The sequence below is a fragment of the Betta splendens genome, chromosome 14, assembly GCF_900634795.4.
Source record: "Betta splendens chromosome 14, fBetSpl5.4, whole genome shotgun sequence".
Lineage (NCBI taxonomy): Eukaryota > Metazoa > Chordata > Actinopteri > Anabantiformes > Osphronemidae > Betta > Betta splendens.
Window position 1 is genome coordinate 3,900,967 of NC_040894.2, and position 20,398 is coordinate 3,921,364.

A 20,398-nucleotide genomic window follows, 5' to 3' on the forward strand; every position below is an offset into this window, starting at 1 on the left:
ACTTTTCCAGTTCCCTCTTCCAGAGGTTTCTGTCTCTTCTGTCCCATCCTGGATTCCCCCACGTTGTGGCTGAAGAATTACACTTTATTTCATAATAATAATATGTATATAATTGTACTTTTGTCATCCTCCACATGAGTGAGTAAATTAAAAAAGAACAAAAGATGATTAAGAGTCATATGAATGAAGAAATCCTGCATTCTGTATCCATTGGTTTTTCCACCTGATGGACGAGATCATGATCTCATATCATCCGCCTTAGCAGGTAATAATTACACACATTCACTACCCCCCAGACACACAACAATGCACGTGGCAGTTCCTCTTTGTCTTGGGGGTTTTTCACCTTCTGCTTCTGTTGTATATAACTTCAGTCGGCACGAGAACAAGCAGACAAACTGCTCAACAACAGCGCCACTCTGGCCATTTATCAAGGTAAGGTCCATTATAGAACGCTCACTCTGATTCACTGTTTTAGTGTGTGATTGTCCTGTTTTTTCCTCCAGTAGGTATTTATACTTATATAGTGAGAAACATTTTCAGTAATCGCATCTGACTAGAACTTCATCAGCGAATCCACAAATCCATAATAATTGATGACGAAAATTGATCGATAATAATTTGCCTTTATCAATTAATCGAATGCTCATTTTAATAACAGCAGCTGTGTCCCGGATGTAGCAGCAACAAACGCTGTTTATCCATCACGTGAAGACTCTTCATTAAGTGCTGCTGTGTTGAAAGTGACTTTGTTACTTAATCTGTTCTGCCGCTACATAGTGATGAACGGCGCCACCACAGAACAGCGCAACTTAAACGGTGCAGACACAAAATGTAACAGCAGCATGAAAATATGACGACATGGTTTTCAGTGGTCGTCATTGTTGCCTCAGAGCCAGAAGGAGCTGTGGAGTTTACATGTTCTCCCGTGTCTTTCTAATAAGCAAAACGTGAAGTAATACATTTTTTTATCAGATTAATTGAAAAAATAATCAAACAGATCGCTTATCAAAAAATCGTTAGTTGCAGCCCTACATCTGAATTATATTCATTTTTTTCATTCAGTATCTTAGCATCATATTATATTATGAGTGCTCTAGTCATGTGTGAAACTAAAATCAACACAGTCAAGCTGTAAAGCAGTTCTCTGTTTATGGACGAGCCCTGAATTTAATTAAGGCTTGGTTGTAACCCAGTTACACGCGCGCTGTTCCATTCCCTGTTCAGTTGTTTCCCTTTCGTCCAGATGCGTGCATTGCTCCTCGTGGCCCTTCATGCTGCACTGTGCTGTCCCTCCTCTGGCAGCCATGGCGAGAACATACAGACACTGATGGACCATGGTTAGTGACTCTTCTCTTCCCTGCTCAATATTTTTGCGTCTCCCATTGTTGTTTACCTCGACTGAATTAAACGTGTGTGTTTTACTAGTTCTGGTTCTGAGGGTGCCCTACGGTGTGGGCAGCCGTGTTCATGTCTCTCTGACCTGTGGAGAAGCTTATGAAAACCAGCCTGTGTTTTGGAAGAAGGATGGTAATAGAGCCAATTATTAATACTGCTGCAGATGCTTTTTCCTCTGTTTGTACTTCTTTTAGTGCTTTTATGAAGCCTCATCATCTCTGCTTTGACCCTTTTCATTCTATCAGGTATGGCCCTTAGTCCTCCATTGCAGGGAAACCAGGTCATGGTTCTGGTGGAAGAGATGGTTGGAGGAAACTACACCTGTCACCTTGGTCCAGATGGAGAATACCTCAACCACACGATGATCCTCATCCAACTCGACCCGGACAACAGAACTGTCATACTGGAAGAAAAATCCCCTGAAGAAGGTAAGAAAAGACAGACGGAGGGAGCAAGTCGGGAGAGAGATTACAGAAGGCACACACTGAGAGAGAAGACAAACACGAGATAAAGATTTGTTGCATTAGTGGACCTAGACCCAGAGTAAATGTCAGTGACTGGCTAAGATAAGAGCGATGGTGGGAGAGGCAGATAAGACAAACAGATGCAGGGATTCAGGCCAGAGGAGAGCACCTTTTGACAGATACAGTGAACAATGGGGCACGTGAGGAGAAAGTGTAAGAGAATGGAAGATGATTTAAATAATAATGGAGGGTGTATGTTTATGTCACATCCTGCATTATATTGTCAGTGCTAAACTCCACACCTGTTGGTTCAAATTCCCAGAATGCTTTTGTTCACTAGGTCAAAGCCATTTTTTCCTCTTAAAAAGCTTTCTGCTTTTATTTCAAATACGGCGTCATCCTGTGAAGGCGCTGAAAGCCGTCACTCTTTGAACCTTGACTGTGACTGCCTGTCTCTACACCGTAGCTTGTCTTTCTGTGAAACCTAAATTATTGAGGATTTGGTGTTTTTGTTCCTCCAGGTCACATCCATTGTTCAGCACCAAACTATAAAGGCTCCTTCCACTGCACCTGGAGAAGGACACAGTCTAGAGCCAATGCAGCTGTGCTGCTGGTGAAGGCAGAGCGGTGAGGACCAAGACACATCCTCCTGAATCTGTAGCATCTCACTGTGAGTTTGAGCTCCGTACCAACGTCTTTGTCTTTGACGCAGGCACATGGAACAGATCCCATGTGTGCTGGATGCTGACAGCTCAGGCCTTCGCTGTGAGGACGTCAACTGCCCGTATAACGAGGAGAAACACCGCATCTCCCTCACACTTTACATCTACAGCGCCTCTCGCCTGGAGGTCTACACGAAGACGTTCTACCTGAGAGAGATCGGTAAGTCACTGTACTGCACCGCTGTCTGTGTCCACACGGGCTCGGCTTCAGGCACCAGTCCGTGGATGTGCACATCTAAATTAAAGGTGCACTAGTCAACGTATAGAGCGGCTCCACCTTACTGTAATAAATCTGTCTATTTTACCTTTTCTGCGTTATTCATTCTTTATTCAGTGAGGCCAGCAAGACTACCAAACCTGAACGTCAGTGACGGAAGGGTGTTCATGTGGAGGTACCCGGATTCCTGGGAGAAGCCTTGCACCTACTTTGGTCTGCACTTCCATGTCAAGGTTGTTCCCAGTGGCCATTTGTGTAACAGTGAAGAATACATAGTGGTAAGTGTTGCCGACATGATGTCGATCAGCACTAATCTTTGCTATGTGAAAATATATTTATCCTTCATGTGTCACCTTACAGAACGGTACCACTGAGGACACCAAGTATGACGTCAGCTTGAAGACCAAGAAGTACGTTTTCTGCGTTCGAGCTCAGGATAAGTTCACCAGAGGGCCGTGGAGCCCCTGGAGCCAGTGCATGTGAGTACGGTAGTGCTTGGACTATGAAATGTTTGGACTGCGACATGAATGGAAATTTATTATTTATCCAAAAAATGCCAAATCATTCCACCCAAGTTGGATCTGATTCTTATTGTATAATTCCCACCTGTCCTGTCTCCAGAGTCAACAAACAACATGTGCACTGCTAACGCTGTCACTGGACTGCAGACATAACGGAAAGGAAGACATTTCAGCAAACTACAACATGAGGCATTGTGAATGTATACGTGTACAGTATTTATTGATCCTGCCTTCTAAGTATATTTTTTTAATTGATTCCTAAAATTTAGTTTTTTTATAACTCTCTAAGTTATTCCTTAGGTATCTCAGCATTTCATAATAAACTAATGAACATTCATTTAGTGGGTGCATTTTATATGTAACATCAAACATTCACTCATTTGCAATGTCAATGCAACTACACACAATGAACGTACAAAAAAGGTTTATTGTCATATTATTTACATCAGGATGTCAGGAATAAGGTAAACACAACACAGATCTGTGAACCAGACAAAATCTAAAAAAAAAACAAAAAAACAAGTCATTCCTGATGTTAGAAGAACTTCAGGTGCCACTTACTGCACAATACTTCACTTTCCTCATCCCTAACTTGAAATTCTGACAAATCATGAAGATGCATTATGTTTCGAGGCTACAACACTAAATGCACAGTTTATGCTCATGTTTATTCTGCTCATTGATACTTGTGTTACAAAACTGTTTTAAAAAAGCACTAAACAAAATAGCAGGTAATGAAAAAAAGAACCCAAAGAGCTGAACCTTTCAGTCTCCAGAGATAAGTGTCATTTCTGAGCAATGTGCACACATATATCCACGCATCCATAGAAAGCTGACCTTATGTACATTATACACAGATATGACAAACTTAAACCTCTACAACAGAAAAACTGATGTTTTTCTTCAAACATGCTCAGTTGTTCTCATCTTAGCTACAACTTGCACTGCTCAGTGACTTTAGCTTGATCTTTTTTCTTTTTTGTTACAATTAAAGCCTCATTTCATGCTGCCTGTATATTGTAGTTTTATGTCTTCCGTCCTATTGAGTAATAATGTTAACAATGCTAAAATGTATTCTTATAATTATAATACTCTTGGCCTCATGAAGTATTTCATTTTCACTCAGTTATACTTTACAATAATAACACAGTACCCGGCCATTGTTAATGTAGTCAGTGCAAAAATATATAAAAAATACCAGGATTGGGAAAAGACAGAGAACATGCTAGCATATAAATTAGGAAGCCCATCGCAGTCCTGAGCTTTTGAGTGTTCGCATCTGAATGGGTAGTGTAGGACCGGTAGTAAGGTTTGAACTTCATGATATGATGGTGGCATCAGATGCACTCCCTTCTCAGTGGTGCTGCCTTTTAGATAGGTACCTACATATGCACAATGCACACACATTTTCATTGTTGGAGTATTTTTCTCCTATATGGCAACATGTATCATGTCAAACTATTATGCAATTAAACTAATCATTGCTTAATTTCTGCGGTCCTACCTTTCCCAGTGTTTGTGGTTGAGTCCACTGAAGTCGTCAAGCTTGGCTATTTCTTTCAGGTACTGAGCCAGTTTATACAGCTCCCTGTCCTTCTCCCTGTTGAGGTGGGCTTTCATGAAGGGTCGAATCTGATGTATTGCACAAAATTAGCAAGTCATGTCAATGATGAAGAGGAGGACCGGGTAAAACTGTGAATCATGCTGAATACCTTTAGTCCATTCTGTGGGTTCATGAGGAAATTTCGTCCTATGTCGTCAAACATAATGGTGTTTTTTTTGTTGTAAACTTCTCCGTACTTCCCCCATATCACACCCAGAGGCTTCACCTGGAGACGGGTACGCCATCAAACATGTTAAAGCAGCGCTGCTACAATTCTACAAAGCAACAGTGGGCACCTAATATAGACATTTTATTTCTACCAGTACTATGTATAACTCAAGCAGTAATAATGTATTGTTTGTGTGTGTGTGTGTGTGTACCAACCTCTACAACCCCTCTCTTAGGGGTGTGTACTGTGATCATGGCTGCACTGTCCAACATGAATGTTATCTTGTAGTTACGGTTGTCTGTCACTCCCAGCTCCTACACACACACACACACAAATTGTTTTTGTTGTTTCTCTCAACACTCATAAGGTTAAATAGATTAACACTGCCACCTTTTGGCAAAAAACAGCATCAATGGAAAGGATTTACAGTAACACTTACTTTCATTTTGGCATCAATCCACTTCATACTTGTAGCAGCTAATGTAACAAAACACATAAAGGAATCAACATATTGTTAGCCACAAGATATTTACTAAGAAAATCTGAAAAAAAGTAAATAAGACTAATCACATGCAATTTAGAACACTGAACGTTAGTGAGGAAGAGACGACAAGAAACATACACCAGATGACAATGTCGTAATCCTCGTAGGCTGATGTCAGAAACTCGTGAAGGTATGGTCTCATCAGCTCCTGACCCGTTTCTGCACATGACTTGTGATCTAGGACAGACAGGATGTGGACATTAATGCACAATCTTGAACATTTGATGCAGGATATTTTTATCTGAGAAGCACTGTGTACAATTCTGTATTGAGCCATTATCGCAATACAATTAATGAAAAGGCACATGTTGGTGCCACGGTAACTCACCAAACAGAGTGTAGTCTACGTCCAATACCAGGAGCCGCTTGCCTTCCCTGGGAGGGTTCAGCTCCTCCACCTTATAGTCTTTCACTCTGCGGGCGATTTTTGCCAGGTTCTCCTCTCTAAAGATACAGTTTTCTTTCACACTGCACATTTATTTTTTCTTTGTACAGTCAAAGACAAAGAAAATGTCTGACCTGTTTTCCACTTCAATGACCTCCTCCTCGATGTCAAAATCATTGACCACATCATCATTTTCTGGGGGAGGAGCTAACACCTCTTCCTTCACAAAAACAAGACACATGCAGCGATTTCCCATCAGCCACAAAAAAATCAATAAATTGGACACATAATCAGTTAACCTCAACTGTGGTCCCAGTAGGGATATCTGGAGTCAATTAATTTCTCTGTCACCCAACCACCTACCAGACTCTCCTCTCTCGTACCCATCATCATAATCTTGGTATTTGGCTTCAGCTTCAAAGAGCCCAGCTTCACCTCATCCTCTGCTGGCTTACCTGGTGGCAAGAATTAAAAGTGAGGAGAAGAAAAACATTTAACGGCTACATCATCTTAAACAAATTTAAATGCTTTAGAAACGATAGGGATGAAGAGATAAAAAATGAATATGAACTGGGTAACATATTGTAGCATTTGACTATAAAGCATTAGGATAAAGTGGAGATGGATTAACATAGACAAAGACTGTGTTAATGCAGAGGTGTTTTTACATATACTACCATTTCTTTTCCACCTAGTTTGGACATGTTGAAGGATCATTGCTATTTACACACACATGCTCACCTGGTTTGACAGCCTCTCACCTTTGACTTTGAGTCCAAGCAGTTTCTGTCTCTCTGGCAGCACCCCAGTCAAGGTCTTTATGGACTGCTTCAGGTCCATCACTGTGTCCTCCTCAGACAGAGAACTGATGGAGTACTCCTGACCTCCCCACTTTATGATCACTGACACTGACATGACTCGAGCTCTCGGCGCACATGCACACTCCCACGCGGTCGTCTGCAGCTGGACTTGGGTATGCACACGCACAGACCAGCGCAGACGCTTCCAGCTGCAGTAACAACTATGCGCACGTACACCTTGCAAAGAGATGAGGAGAGATGTCAGGGTAAGTTGGTGAAGCTAGAGCAAAACGCAGAAAGCAGCTCGTAACGGAACACAGAGAGCATCGCTACTATGAGGCATGGGTTATTTTCACCAGCTAATTCCGAGACACACGGGTCACATGCCAGCTAATCGTAGCAGGCACTTTGTTAGTCCCTGCTGTTGATATTTTTAGCATAAGATGGCTAACACTGCCTAGCAGCAATGTAAACACACGCGGTATCTAGCTAACTAGCTAACATTTGCTCATGAGGCTACACGGTCTACGTTCTTACCTGGGACAGTGAGGAACCGTCTACAGCTTCGCTAACGCTATCAAATGTTTTGGTAAAGTTGAATGAATGAAAGAAGTTTGCCGTTCGGCTTCATTCATCCAGCGGCGCACACTCTGGACTTCCTGGCGTCCCAAATTCTGCCGGTAGTGACGTCGCCCTGGAGTTTTGTTGCCATAGTGACGATATCTTAATAAATGGTATTTAATTAACTCCTAGCTAAATGTCGTATAACACAGAAAATAACTCAGTTACATCACTGAATTGATATGTAATAAATTAAACTTAAAGGAAGGTTTATATGATATAAACCTTTCTTCTGATTATTTACAAACCTGACGAATAGTATATTTTTTTGTTTTTGCACGGTACGTTAATATGACTGACTCACATGATCTGTAATATGATGGTTTAACTTAATATTTAAGTATATATTTGATGGTACTTCACCTGCTGTATCTATGTCTGTTCACTACTTTTCTAGTAGTACTCTAGTACTACTTTAGTAAACCAAGTTACACCTACTTATCACTAATTAATAGTAATGTAGGTACTTCAAAATATTTACCATGTTTTTATATAACAGCAGAAATTCCCTAACTAAAAGAGCCCAGTTCGCTGTATTAATCACTAGTCCCTTACGTTTCATTCGTTTTTAACCTAAGCAATAACTATTTATCAGCAAATAATCCAAATAACACTAAATACAAAAACATGTTTACAGAACTTTTTTTGTTTTTCAAGTTGTTTCGAAAAGAAAACTATTGTAATCATTTACATTCTGATCTCTCCCAGGATAGAGATTTTGTCTAAATAACAATGATGAACTAATACAACTCTCCATTCCTACTTTCGTTAAACTTATGGACCCTTATATTTATTATTTGTATGTTACAACCATATAGAGATGTCTACCATATTGGCTTGAATTATCTGAAATGGCAAAAACATGTGACCAATGACAGATATTAATAACATATAAGCTGAGCTTCTTTTATTGTTTAGACTTTAAGCGTATTGTTCTGATATATATATTTTGCAATAGAGTTTTAATGAGCAGGGATCAGACAGTCCACACTTCAGTTGTGACTTAACAAGTGAGTGCCTGTAACGGGCAGACTACATTGCGCATGCCCAGTACATCCTCCTTGGTAGTTGGGATAATGGCTGGTAGATGAGATGAGCGGAGGGGCCACATCTTTTGAGTGTGAGGCGCCTTCGTCGAAAGGGCCGTTAACTCGGGTGGTGCCAAGTTAAAATGGTCACTATCCGACCCGAAAAGCACCCCGAAATTGTTGTATATACTGCGAACATCGTCCGTAAAGTGTAAGTAGTATTTTTCCTTGTTAGTTTTGGCTTGTCGCCACAGTCTGCTTCGCTAGCTAGGCTACAGTTGGACTCAGTAGCTGGTTGGGGGCGGGGGGGGCGTCTGTGTCAACTCTAAAATAACGTTTAAGCTATGTAGCTGTAATATGAACACATGTGTGCATAGTATAAGCGGTAGAAACTATCTAATACGTCGGGTTTTTGTTCCCCGTCATGTTATAGTTGACGCGCTTGGTTGTTGACAGTCGCTAAAGCGATGCTAGCTCACTCCGTTAGCTTGAAGCGCTGGCACCGTGCCTGCTGCCTGCTCGATGCAGCTCGGACGCGTCTTTACGCGTATTTCCAGTCTGACATATGACACCCAGACAAAGTCTCGGTATTCATTTATCGTGCACGCCCATTGTTCTATTGCCATATACCAACCAGCCGAGTTAGCAAAGTGTTGCGGCGTAACGTTAGCTGTGAGCCTTTTTCTTCCGCCGGGACAGGGGGGTTACTAGAGTTCATGGCGTAGCACAGCCGATGCAAAGCACACTTATCTGAACCGGCAATAGCAGCCGTCCTTTAGTAAATAAAACAATGACATCTATAATTGTTTGGTCAAATCCATGCACAACATAGGCTGTAACCTAACCATTAAGGAGAATAAAAATACCGCGGATGACAGCCGCGTTATATAATCTCGGATTCGGCGAAGTGATGTCTTTCTGGCCAGTGATAGTCGTGGTGATTTCACAGTTATGTAAGTTAGGGAATTGTGTGTCGGGCGGCAGGATTAACGAAGGAAGGAGACTCTAGAGGAGCCCAGGAAATTATGAACGCGTTGGGAACTTCTCATTTAGGCGTCTGAGCAAGAGCATGGAGTAAAAAGTCAAATATATTTACCATTATTTTATAGGTAGGAAGAACCTTCTTGATTTGCTTGATGGTCGTTTGCTTAGTTAACGTGCAAATTAGTTATTTGCAATAGATTAAGCGCTTGGTTAATGATTTATTTTCCTGGAGGTTAGTTAATATTGCATAATAAACAAATAATGCTTATCATGTAATTGAAGAGCCAGACGGTTCAGTTAATCCTGCTTTAGAGAAATTGGTAAAGAGAACAGTTATTTTTATTTGCTGATTTACTTGGAAACAATGCTTGAATTATGTTTGAGTATGTAATGCAAATATTGCTTCACTATTACGTTTTATAAATTTGTATATTTGTTAAAATTGTAATTAGTCTGTGAATATAGACATTGTCTGAAGGTATAGATAAAGTACTAATTGCATGTGACATGCAGTGCCTGAAAGTTCTGCTTTTTTCTTCCTCATACACATGACTAGTTCAATGCTAACACAGAATTGAAATGTCATTCCTGGTGAATTACAGTGCATATATAAAACAGACAGTCCATTGTGGGGCTAAAACTGTAAAGATGTATAAAAAAATAATATATTTTGAAATTATTGACTGGTTAAACACTAACTATTGACATGGACCCTGGTCTTATCCCATTTTATAGCAGACTTGATATATAGTGTTTAACATGCATGATTGAAGTCACCAGTAGAGATGAAAAATCTGTTGGGTTGTATTGTTTATTGATTGATGCTGTTGTTGTACAGCGACGCCTCTGTGTTTGTGGGATTTTGTTAGCAGAAAGTGTGCTCTGTTAACAACAGTATCTAAGTCTGTGGATAGTATACAGTGTTTACCAAGATCTTAACAACATAGACGTTTTCAGTGCTCTGTTTCTTTTTGATAAAAAACTACTGTGACTCCACTTGTGATGGTTCTGTTGGCTCAGAATTAGGGCTGTTGAGCCAGCTGTGCAGCCCACCCAACGTCTGGGTTGTTGCTAAACACACATGGTTTACAGGAATGTGGCACTGTACAAGATGTTGGAGAAAAAAACGATAAAGCATTGTGTTTTATTAAGCAGTTCATTTGTCACACCTGGAGTTGGGTTGTGCTTGCTTGAGATCGCCTCTGATTGTTACCACGTTGTGTATTTTTAGAGTTGCCTGTGTAGCTGCTTGCTTAGCAGAACTAAATAGAATGGCCTGGATTCATTTGGATGTAGCGAAGTCTAGTTTCAGTCGCTGTATTTTATTGCAGTGTAATTTATCTCATTGCTTTTGCTGTGCTGGACTATGTGATGATACTCCGTAACCAGATTATTAGTTACACGTGTACAGTCTTATTTAAGCAATACAGCAACTCAACAATAATAAACGTGCTGACCAAACAATTAGAACAGGTTTGTCTAAAATAGAAATAGAATTAGTTGCAGAGTTCAATACAAGATTGAATAAAACTATTAAAGTTTTAGAGAAAAACAAGCTTTTTCATTTGTGTGCAGTTTCAATTCATGTCACATGTAAGGTCACTTGATTTTGTGGTCTGCTGCTTTGCAAGCCTAAAAACATGATCAGTTTTCTTTTTCATAGCAAATAATAATTTGTTACAATGTATCTTCGTATTATATACATTTTTTCCTCATGTAAAGCGCTATGTCATTACAAGTATGCAAAATTAAAAAAGTATATTTTATACATTTTCTATATCTTCATTTGTATGTATACAGTGTATACAAGTGTATTTTCTGTTTTTGAAAAAAGCAGCATTCATTTAGATAAGACTTTTTCTAGACTATTCATCCCACAACGGGGAAATTCTTTTCGTCTACAGCAGCAAGGAGACATTAAACAGTACAGCAGTTTGGAAGAACAGTGAATAGTACAGACGAAAGTTTAGTTTCTCACTCTCATTCTCTAGAATGTTATTCAATTTACATTTACATTACATTGCGTTACATGACTTTTTTTCCCCTCTGTTTCTCCACAGTGCACCCACTGTAAACATCCTGTCCTAGTGGTCAGTTCTGTCTGCGGATCAGAGTTACAGCTGAGGCCATGGCAGTGAAGGACCGTGTAGAGGCAGTACTCAATGTGGGTCTGCGAGTTCCCAGCATCATGCTTTTGGACGTCTTGTACCGTTGGGACGTCAGCTCCTTCTTCCAGAAGATCCAGCGCTCCAGCCTCTCCAACAATCCCCTCTTTCAATACAAATACTTGGCACTTTACCTGCACTACGTAGGTCAGTGTCCCATTGCTCCTCTACAAACATGTTACATTTCTTGGGCTGTTAATCTGAAGCAGGCACACTACACATGTGTTTTGTTGTATGTGTGATACCTTGGGTATTTCATATTCATGTTTCACAATGATATGGGGATGTGGCCGTTGGTGCGTCAGCTTTATCGGTAAATGTATATAACTCTGTTATCTGGATAATTTGACTGGCTTATCTTTGAAATTGGCCCCTGTTTTACAATTCATCTGCTTTTCCATTCACATTTCTGTCTTTGAAGATATGCGTTGTTTGTTTTGCAGTTTTTTCTATATACTGCAACTGTAATCTTCTAGTGATATTCAAAATGCCAACACAGGGTCATAGACTGGAAGCCAGAAGGCTATGATGATTAAAAAAAAGTGAAAGTCATTGTTTGGCATGATGACAAAAACAATTTAATTTACTGTATAAATATTTGATGAAATGCAATACTTTCGTATATCTAGCTGACCATTGATAGACAAGTTAGGAAAAACAAAAATGTAGTGTAGCAAGTTCCCCAAATGTAGTGAAGCATGGCTTGTAAAACATTCCTAAAGTTTTCTTCAATTGAACTTTCTGGGCACTTTTATTATAAATCATTTTAATTTTAATGTTCATAATTCAGGTTATCACAATGCTGTCCATTAAAAAAAATTAAATAAAACAAGGTCCATGTGGCACATGATATCAGTGTATTTCCAGGAACCTCTAATACACATGTGAGGGGTTGACACAGCAAATGTGACGTTCATTTGAGCCAGCTGATTGAAAACAGACAATCAACCTTTGAGCGTGTGTTTATTGCCTCTGTGTGCATATGTGCTCTCAGACTTGGCTGAAGTTAGGTAATGAGCCAATATGGTTGGTATGTGGCGAGTGCTCTGTGGGCAAAATAAGTAGGGAAAGACCCTGTAAACCCAAAGGAACATATTTTGGGCTGTATCGCAGCTTGTTTGCAAAATTAGTGCAATTACATCTGTTGTACTCCCATATCTAGTATGTGCCTACACAGTCCTTTAATAGAAAATGGACAGCTGTGTTCTGGTGTCTCCACCACCAAAGGCAACAACAATGCTGGTAATGTATTCCCATACATTGCTGCTCTTTATATCCCATTAACTCATTAAGAACCCATTATAGAGAATCTTGGCGATGGGAACTGTCATGATCAGCATTTCCACTGTTCCGTTAGATGTTGTGATAAGCGGGATTTTTCAGCAGCCAGGTTGTTTGTCTTGTTCCACTGTTGGAGATGGCTTTCATACTAGATTATGTATTATGTAACTGGTTTACTAATTGTCCTATATTTAAGAATGCATATCTGCATGTTTTCCAGGTTACATTCTGAGCTTGGTTCTTTTGACTCTGCCTCGTCAGCACCTGGTTAAGCTCTACCTGTATGTCCTCACGGCCTTACTGTTGTATGCTGGTCACCAAGTTTCAAGGTATTCAATAATTTCACCTGATAACCCTAAAAAATTAGACACAATTGATGCGATAGACTTTATGGCTACAACAGTGTGAGTTATTGTTTCTTTTCTTGCGTCAGCCAGTAGTAGCAAGTATCCCAAAGATTCTGAGATTTTGAGGTTAAGCTATACTATAGCTTGGTGGAATGTAATGATTCACAATAGATTTCCCTGTAAGTTGAGTATTTTGACCTTTTCTTTTTCAGGGATTATGTTCGCAGTGAATTGGAGTCTGGCCATGAAGGACCTGTCTACCTGGAACCCCTTTCAATGAACAGATTCACCACTGCACTCATAGGTATAAAGTTACACATGAATGCATAAAGATGCACTTAAACCGTACACATTAGGAAGCGAAGTGTGCTGTGTACAAAGCCGGGCGTAATCAGGAACATGCACCGGTAGTTCCATTATTAATTTACCTCTTCCTCTTCACTCTGACTTCTCTTTCCTCTTGTTCACGGATATCTATTGCATCTGGAAAGTCTTTAAAAAGTATAAAAATGTATTCCATAGCGCTTGCAGCAAAAACTTGTAGCCAAACTCCTAAAGCTAGTTTTTGTAAACATTATTCTTTCAGTTCTAATAACACTTTGTCATCATTTGTGTGCATCCTTTTATGCGTCCTCATCTGTGTATGTGTTTATGTGCGGCTTGTTTCAGGTCAGCTGGTGGTGTGTACGCTGTGTTCCTGTGTGATGCAGACTAAGAGGATTTGGCTTTTCTCTGCTCACCTCCTCCCTCTGGTGGCCAGACTGTGTCTCGTCCCACTGGAGACTATTGTCTTTATTAATAAGTTCTCCATGATCTTCACTGGCCTAGAGGTCATTTACTTCCTGGCTTCTAACTTACTGGTTCCATATAACCTGGCTAAGACTGCATACAGGGAGCTAGCTCAGGTAATAAAATATGAATGTTCTGTAATGTGGCCAGCTTGTGTAGGATTATAGAAATACCTAGTTGATACTGAGTAGAAACTCTGGGGCTACCCAGAGAGATTTCCTGCTGTGTAATATTAATGGTGGTCCATCTTTGTTACCTCTCTCTGCCCCCAGGTGGTTGAAGTTTACGGCCTTCTAGCTTTAGGTATGTCTCTGTGGAACCAGCTGGTCCTACCAGTCCTTTTTATGTGTTTCTGGCTGCTGCTGTTCGCGCTGCAGATCTACTCATACTTCAGCACCAGAGACCAGCCTACCTCAAGGGAGAGACTCCTTTTCCTCTTTCTTACCAGGTAATCCCATAGCACCACTTGTTAGTGAGATACATCACTGTCACCATATTGCTTTATTACTGGCCTCGAACTTTGACTTGCCAATTTACTTTGACCGAATTATTCACTTAGTCTCTTCCCCCTCTCCCCCTGTGCTCAGTATTGCAGAATGTTGTAGTACACCCTACTCCCTATTAGGTCTGGTTTTCACAGTCTCATTCATCGCTTTGGGAGTCCTTACACTCTGCAAGTTCTATCTGCAAGGCTATAGGGCCTTTATGAACGACAACACCATGCACAGGTAGGCAGTGTGTAGGTTGGTGCATTACAGGTGTCTGTTGATTTTCTTTGTACGTTAACCTTTGTGTTATTCTGTGCAGGGGAATGACAGAAGGCATCACTCTGCTAATCCTTGCTGTCCAGACTGGCCTCATTGAGCTGCAGGTCATCCACCGAGCCTTCCTGCTTTCTATCATCCTCTTTATTGTTGTTGCTTCTATCCTGCAGTCCATGTTAGAGATAGCAGACCCAATAGTCCTGGCCCTTGGAGCATCTAGAGACAAGTAAGAGATATGCACTATACAGTCTCTGAACAGAACTAAAATGAAATATAGCCTAGTTATGAAATTATATCTACATAACTTATTATTTAAAAAAATTGTCTCATGTGGACAAAGCTATTTTGAAAAAGCAGTTAAAGGTTAAAACTAAAGAACATTTTGTTCTTAACTTGAAAAATAAATATTACCTCATCTGTGCTTGTCATATAACATATTAGTGTTGGAATAAATAAAGCTGATCCTCTTATTTTTCTGTCTGCCCATTAGGAGTTTGTGGAAGCACTTCCGAGCGGTGTCTCTGTGTTTGTTTCTTCTGATCTTTCCAGCCTACATGGCTTATATGATTTGTCAGTTCTTCCACATGGACTTCTGGCTTCTAATCATCATATCTTCATCCATTCTCACCTCGCTACAGGTTAACATATAAACACACAGTAGCTATCAAACAGGGTTTACCAATATATTTGAGTGTTTTAGAAATTCAGTTCCTTGACATTCAGTCTAAAACTTTCACCTCCAGGTTCTTGGAACTCTTCTCATCTACATTCTGTTTATGGTGGAAGAGTTTCGTAAAGCACCCGTTGAGAACATGGACGAAGTTATCTACTGTGTCAATGGGACCTATCGGTTGCTGGAATTCCTGGTAGGTGACACACACACACACACACACACACACACACACACACACACACACACACACACACACACACACACACACACACACACACACACACATACATCAGTGTCTCTCCCTCACTGTCACTGCTTTCCTCTCCCAGGTCGCAGTGTGTGTTGTGTGCTACGGCGTGTCAGAGACTGTGTTTGGGGAGTGGAGTGTGATGGGCAGCACCATCATCCTGGTCCACTCGTACTATAATGTCTGGCTCCGAGCCCAGCTGGGTTGGCAGAGCTTTCTGCTCAGGAGAGATGCTGTAAACAAGATCAAAAGCCTCCCCACAGCAAGCAACACACAGCTGGAACAGTACAACGACATCTGTGCTATCTGCTACCAGGTATGAGCTGCATTTAGGAAAGAGCGTATAACCAAGGGTTCATTTTACAGCAAGACCCATGTAGTTGTTTTTTATATGCAATATGTATTGACCAAAGTGTGAAATACCAAAAAGCATAACAGCCTGTATGTGTGTATATGTTTTTGTTTTTTTTCTAGGATATGAACAATGCTGTAATCACCCCTTGCAGTCACTTTTTCCACGCTGGCTGTCTGAAGAAATGGCTTTATGTGCAGGAGACATGTCCTCTGTGCCACTCACAGCTTAAGAGCCCATCGCCAACCACGGGTGTCCCCAACCAAGACACCCCTCCAGCCAATCAGAGCCCTGCAGGACAGGAAGCAGCCACACCCAGTGAGGAGCAGAAACATGATGGGGGTGAAGATGGAGACGTGAAGCAGCAGAGAGAGAATGCACCTGCCGTGTCAGGAGAAAGCTCTTCTTGCAGTGTATCCACTGCTCCACACCCCCTTGTCAAGACTTCTTCATCGTCACCACCATCACCTCCCTCACTTGAAACTGATTCTCTCCAAATCCAGTCACACACAGATCCTCTCTGCTCTTCAATCTCCACTTCAAGTGACACAATGGACATGCCCCTGTCACCTCCAGCTTTTTCGCACCCCTCCACCTCTTCGGTTTCTCACCAGTCGGCCTCAAAGCAACTTATCAAAGCAGAAACGCCCTCTGTTGGACCTGAGCCTGCTCCAGCCTCCCCACTAGATAGCAAGGAGTCATCTGGGGGTTCACCATCACAGCCTGACCAGGCCACTCCTCCTCCTGAGGAACAGTCTACTCTTCCATGCAACCACTGATTCCCATGAAACCACATCATACATGCATGCACATATAAATACTCTAATCAGCCTATATCCTACTTGTCCAGCAGTTGACTCTCATTAGATTCAATTCCAGACCTACACGTATCCATTTTGTCATAACAAAACGAGAATTTAAATGGATCCCTCATCTGAGGAAAAGGTAGACATTCAGCCTCATGAAGCTTTGCCATTTTTCGGCATTTCTCTTGGAAAGGTTCTATCTGAATATGTCTCACGAGGAGTTCAACTCATGCCAGCAAAAGATTTCATCAGGGTGCGCTTTTTGTTCTTTTTGTTCAACACATAATGGTAAAGCAACCTCATCTCAAAATCAACTGGGGATTTCACATGTCCATGAAATGTGAACTCATGACTGAAACTGATGTCTCTCATCACTCACTTATGCTCTTTGAGATTTTTTTTTACATACGGTGACAGTTCTAAAACTAGCTTTTGTCCTTTCATTTCAGTTCCAGACATTTCAAGTGATAGTTGCTCCCATTCTGCCTTTATTTGTGCAGATTATTGCTGTCATTTGGTGGTGTGTTGCGTTTTCTGAGGTCGTGGATGTGCCATGATCTCATGGCGAGTGGGTTAGAGGCTTGAAGGGTTTTGATAAGTGATTTTTAAACCATGATAAAGTCTTAGCATTTCTTCAAGTGGTCTGGGTGCTTTGGTTTTTATAGGTTGATAGTTATGTGTGTTGGTGAACACGGCGCATTAGCACACAGAATGTTGTTTCGAGGCCATTGCATGACCTGAAGCCTGGTGCTGAGCAGAGAAACATGGTGAGGCCTAGTGAAGTGAGCAAATCATGGATTTCATATGAAATAACTAACTCATTTCATGTGTTAAGCTTTCTCTATTATACTGCTTCAGTGTTTGAATCAATCTTGTTTGGCTGGTCCCAGCAAAAACTGTTGTCCTCCCTATCGCCAAAACTTTTGTATTACTGTTACAGAGATGTTATTTTTAAGGCAATTTTTACATTACTGCTTTATTGGATAATGCCGATGGGCTGTAAACGACGAGGAGAAGGACGCGGGAGGTAAATGTGTATTTGTATTTGAAATGTAAAAATGTGAAGTGTAACTTTGCCCACAGAGCCGGCCGGGAGCCCAAGTTGTGTCGTTGGCTCCACTTTATTCATGGTACTCATCCTCCCACACTGAGCTGATTCACAAATGCAGTGAAACACTTCAGCCCAAAGCTTTGTCGTCAGACGTCTGACTACAGGAGCATTAATCGCCCCCCTTCGTCGCACCACATCAACCCCTCTGTGTTTCCAAGCCCGTCATTATAATCCTGCTGCTCTGTCACTTCACGAAATGTTCCTACCAGCAATCCGAGCTCTTTATAGCTTTGTTCACACGCGCTCGGTCAGTTCGTATACTTAGCAAAAGAACCCGGACTCAGAAGTGTGTGTAAACGTCTGAGCGTTTATTGATTCAAACCTAAGAATGCTTCGTCCTGATGCACGCTTCCCATGTAGAGCTTGCTCGCTGTCACTCGTACCATAGCATTTATTCGTTTACCCTAAGTGTGCTCTAACCTTGCTGCAAATGCTTTTCTTTTACGTTTGCACTAATGCCATTTATATTAGCAATGCTCCAAAGCTGTTCTGTGGCTGTCGGCAACCAAATACCCTCTGATGTGTTTGTGTATGAAGAAACAGCCCAATCTTTGTGTGTAATTTATATAATGTCGCTCTGTATGGCACCTATATTAAACCAGAGGAGTGTGGATATATGAATAAGATCAGGGTTTGGGTTCTCTAAAGCTTCTCAGTGGTTCAATGTTCTTTGCTCCTCGTGCCCATGAACAGAGGGGAAGCTTTTGGGAAACGATGCCTTGATCTGAAACCAGCCGGTGTTTATGCGTCTCCAGTCTGTATGACGCGTCCTCAAGCTGGTGTGATCGCTCCCATGCGCTGTACTGTTAGGAGTGGGATCAGCGTGACGCAGACGGACAGGAGACGCGCTCTCAACAGTATTACTTACGACCACTATTACGAAAGGTGTTATTGCTATGAATGACTTTGTTCTTGACATTGGACGTTGGCTGCAGGGCTGAAAATGAATACATGAACCATGTAGGATCAAACCTGGCCAACGCCTTGTTTTCTTTTTGTTTGTTTTTTTTTAGACATGAAATGTAGAGTTTGATGTATTTTGCACATGTTCCTCTGAAAGGTGAACATGAGGACTGCCTGTGTTCTCAAATGACTCCTCATTTTATTATCGGTTCCGTTCCCTGAAGCAAAGTGTTACTGTTGTTTCATACACATTAGGGTTTTTTTTTTTGTGTGTAAAGCATTTGAATTGTGTCATGCAAAGGGATCTCCTGCATGATAAAATGTCAAGTGTATCACTGGCAACGTTATGCAACTGGCAGAAACATCAGCTGTTAATTCTACATGTATTTGTATAGTTTATACTTGTTTGTACATGTTAGAGATCTGTAGTTGATGCTGACTCTCACCACTATGAACTGAGGTTTTCTTTTCTGGGAATAATTTAAACTCGATATTTAATATTTTTTAGGCTACAAAAACCATTTTATAGTGTAGCAACTATAGAAAGCAGATAAATGTGTTGTATTTTAAAACTTTAAACAATTTTCATTTAAGTGCACGTCTAGAATTTCAGCCATGGACTTGACTTCATGAAAAACGCATCAGTGACTGAGGACATTTGTCAAATTCTGTGTAAAATATACTAAAGTACATTTTATTCAGTCCATAGACCTGCTCATTTGAGTTAATATCTTATTGGTCTGAGTGACACAAACAAGCCTCTGTTCTGCTCTAGTTTTTCTTTTCTCAATTGAATTTGGCTGAGCTGAAGAAACGTGATGGGACGTTTGAAGTCAGTCTCTTTTCTGAAATCTAGAAGTGTCTGAAACTCGGTTTATCAAAGTCTTTTGCAAAGTGATTACTCTGATGACCATGTGAGCGAATATAGTAATGGAATGAGTAGCTGCCATGGAGCATTCATGTTTACGTTCTGATTTCACTTTAAATCCTCATTTGAGAACAGTTGGCACCGTTGCCTTTGACTGACAGGTGTGTTGGTATTTACCTCAAACTGCCTGATCAGGTTCAGGATATGAAGCGTTCCTTTTGTTCTGCTTAGGTTATTTCACTCTCTGTAGAACCCGACTCTGATGCCAGTTGCTTTCACTTGAACTGCTCCATGGTTGGCTTTGGAATTTATGCTTGTTATTGCCTTGGTTCTTTACAAACATGAATGTCAGAAATAAAAGGAACCATCTGCTCTGGATCTGGGCTTTGCTTTATTTTCATATCTGGATTTACAGTAGATTGAGGGTCCATTTAAGACCACTGTGTGTAGTTGGTATTCACATTTAGACCTGTAGGAACCCAAACTAACTCAAACGTTGTTGATCATTAAACTTTAGCGTTTCATACTGTATCCGTTATCAACTGAAACAGATTTTTACAGATGGGTCTGGATGCTGAAAATAAGGAATAACCGATCATCGCCCTGAGGAAACGATTAGTGGTAAGACACTGGTTC

General features: G+C 40.9%; 3 protein-coding genes across 3 annotated transcripts; 2 read left to right on the top strand and 1 right to left on the bottom strand.

Moving 5' to 3' along the window:
- The first annotated feature begins 299 nt into the window (after positions 1–299).
- On the top strand, positions 300–3,659 carry il12bb (interleukin 12B, b). The gene is made up of 9 exons (XM_029173555.2): positions 300–435; positions 1,247–1,340; positions 1,429–1,530; positions 1,644–1,826; positions 2,384–2,489; positions 2,575–2,744; positions 2,919–3,079; positions 3,162–3,280; positions 3,423–3,659. The coding sequence occupies exons 1-9, from the start codon at positions 307–309 to the stop codon at positions 3,448–3,450; spliced, it is 1,092 nt and encodes a 363-aa protein (XP_029029388.2). The 5' UTR covers positions 300–306; the 3' UTR covers positions 3,451–3,659.
- A 976-nt stretch (positions 3,660–4,635) lies between these two features.
- On the bottom strand, positions 4,636–7,520 carry ublcp1 (ubiquitin-like domain containing CTD phosphatase 1). Its single transcript, XM_029173556.3, has 11 exons — positions 7,361–7,520; positions 6,785–7,060; positions 6,387–6,478; positions 6,158–6,243; positions 5,967–6,082; positions 5,717–5,815; positions 5,534–5,571; positions 5,310–5,408; positions 5,035–5,151; positions 4,827–4,954; positions 4,636–4,704 (listed from the first exon to the last, which is right to left on the bottom strand). Exons 2-11 carry the CDS (start codon positions 6,936–6,938, stop codon positions 4,677–4,679), a joined length of 957 nt encoding a protein of 318 aa, XP_029029389.1. The 5' UTR covers positions 6,939–7,060; positions 7,361–7,520; the 3' UTR covers positions 4,636–4,676.
- Positions 7,521–8,497: 977 nt separating this feature from the next.
- On the top strand, positions 8,498–20,140 carry LOC114869363 (RING finger protein 145-like). Its single transcript, XM_029173554.3, has 12 exons — positions 8,498–8,683; positions 11,517–11,768; positions 13,123–13,231; positions 13,462–13,553; positions 13,919–14,154; positions 14,311–14,486; positions 14,626–14,766; positions 14,846–15,028; positions 15,293–15,440; positions 15,546–15,668; positions 15,805–16,038; positions 16,197–20,140. The coding sequence occupies exons 2-12, from the start codon at positions 11,585–11,587 to the stop codon at positions 16,851–16,853; spliced, it is 2,283 nt and encodes a 760-aa protein (XP_029029387.1). The 5' UTR covers positions 8,498–8,683; positions 11,517–11,584; the 3' UTR covers positions 16,854–20,140.
- The last annotated feature ends 258 nt before the right edge of the window (positions 20,141–20,398 follow it).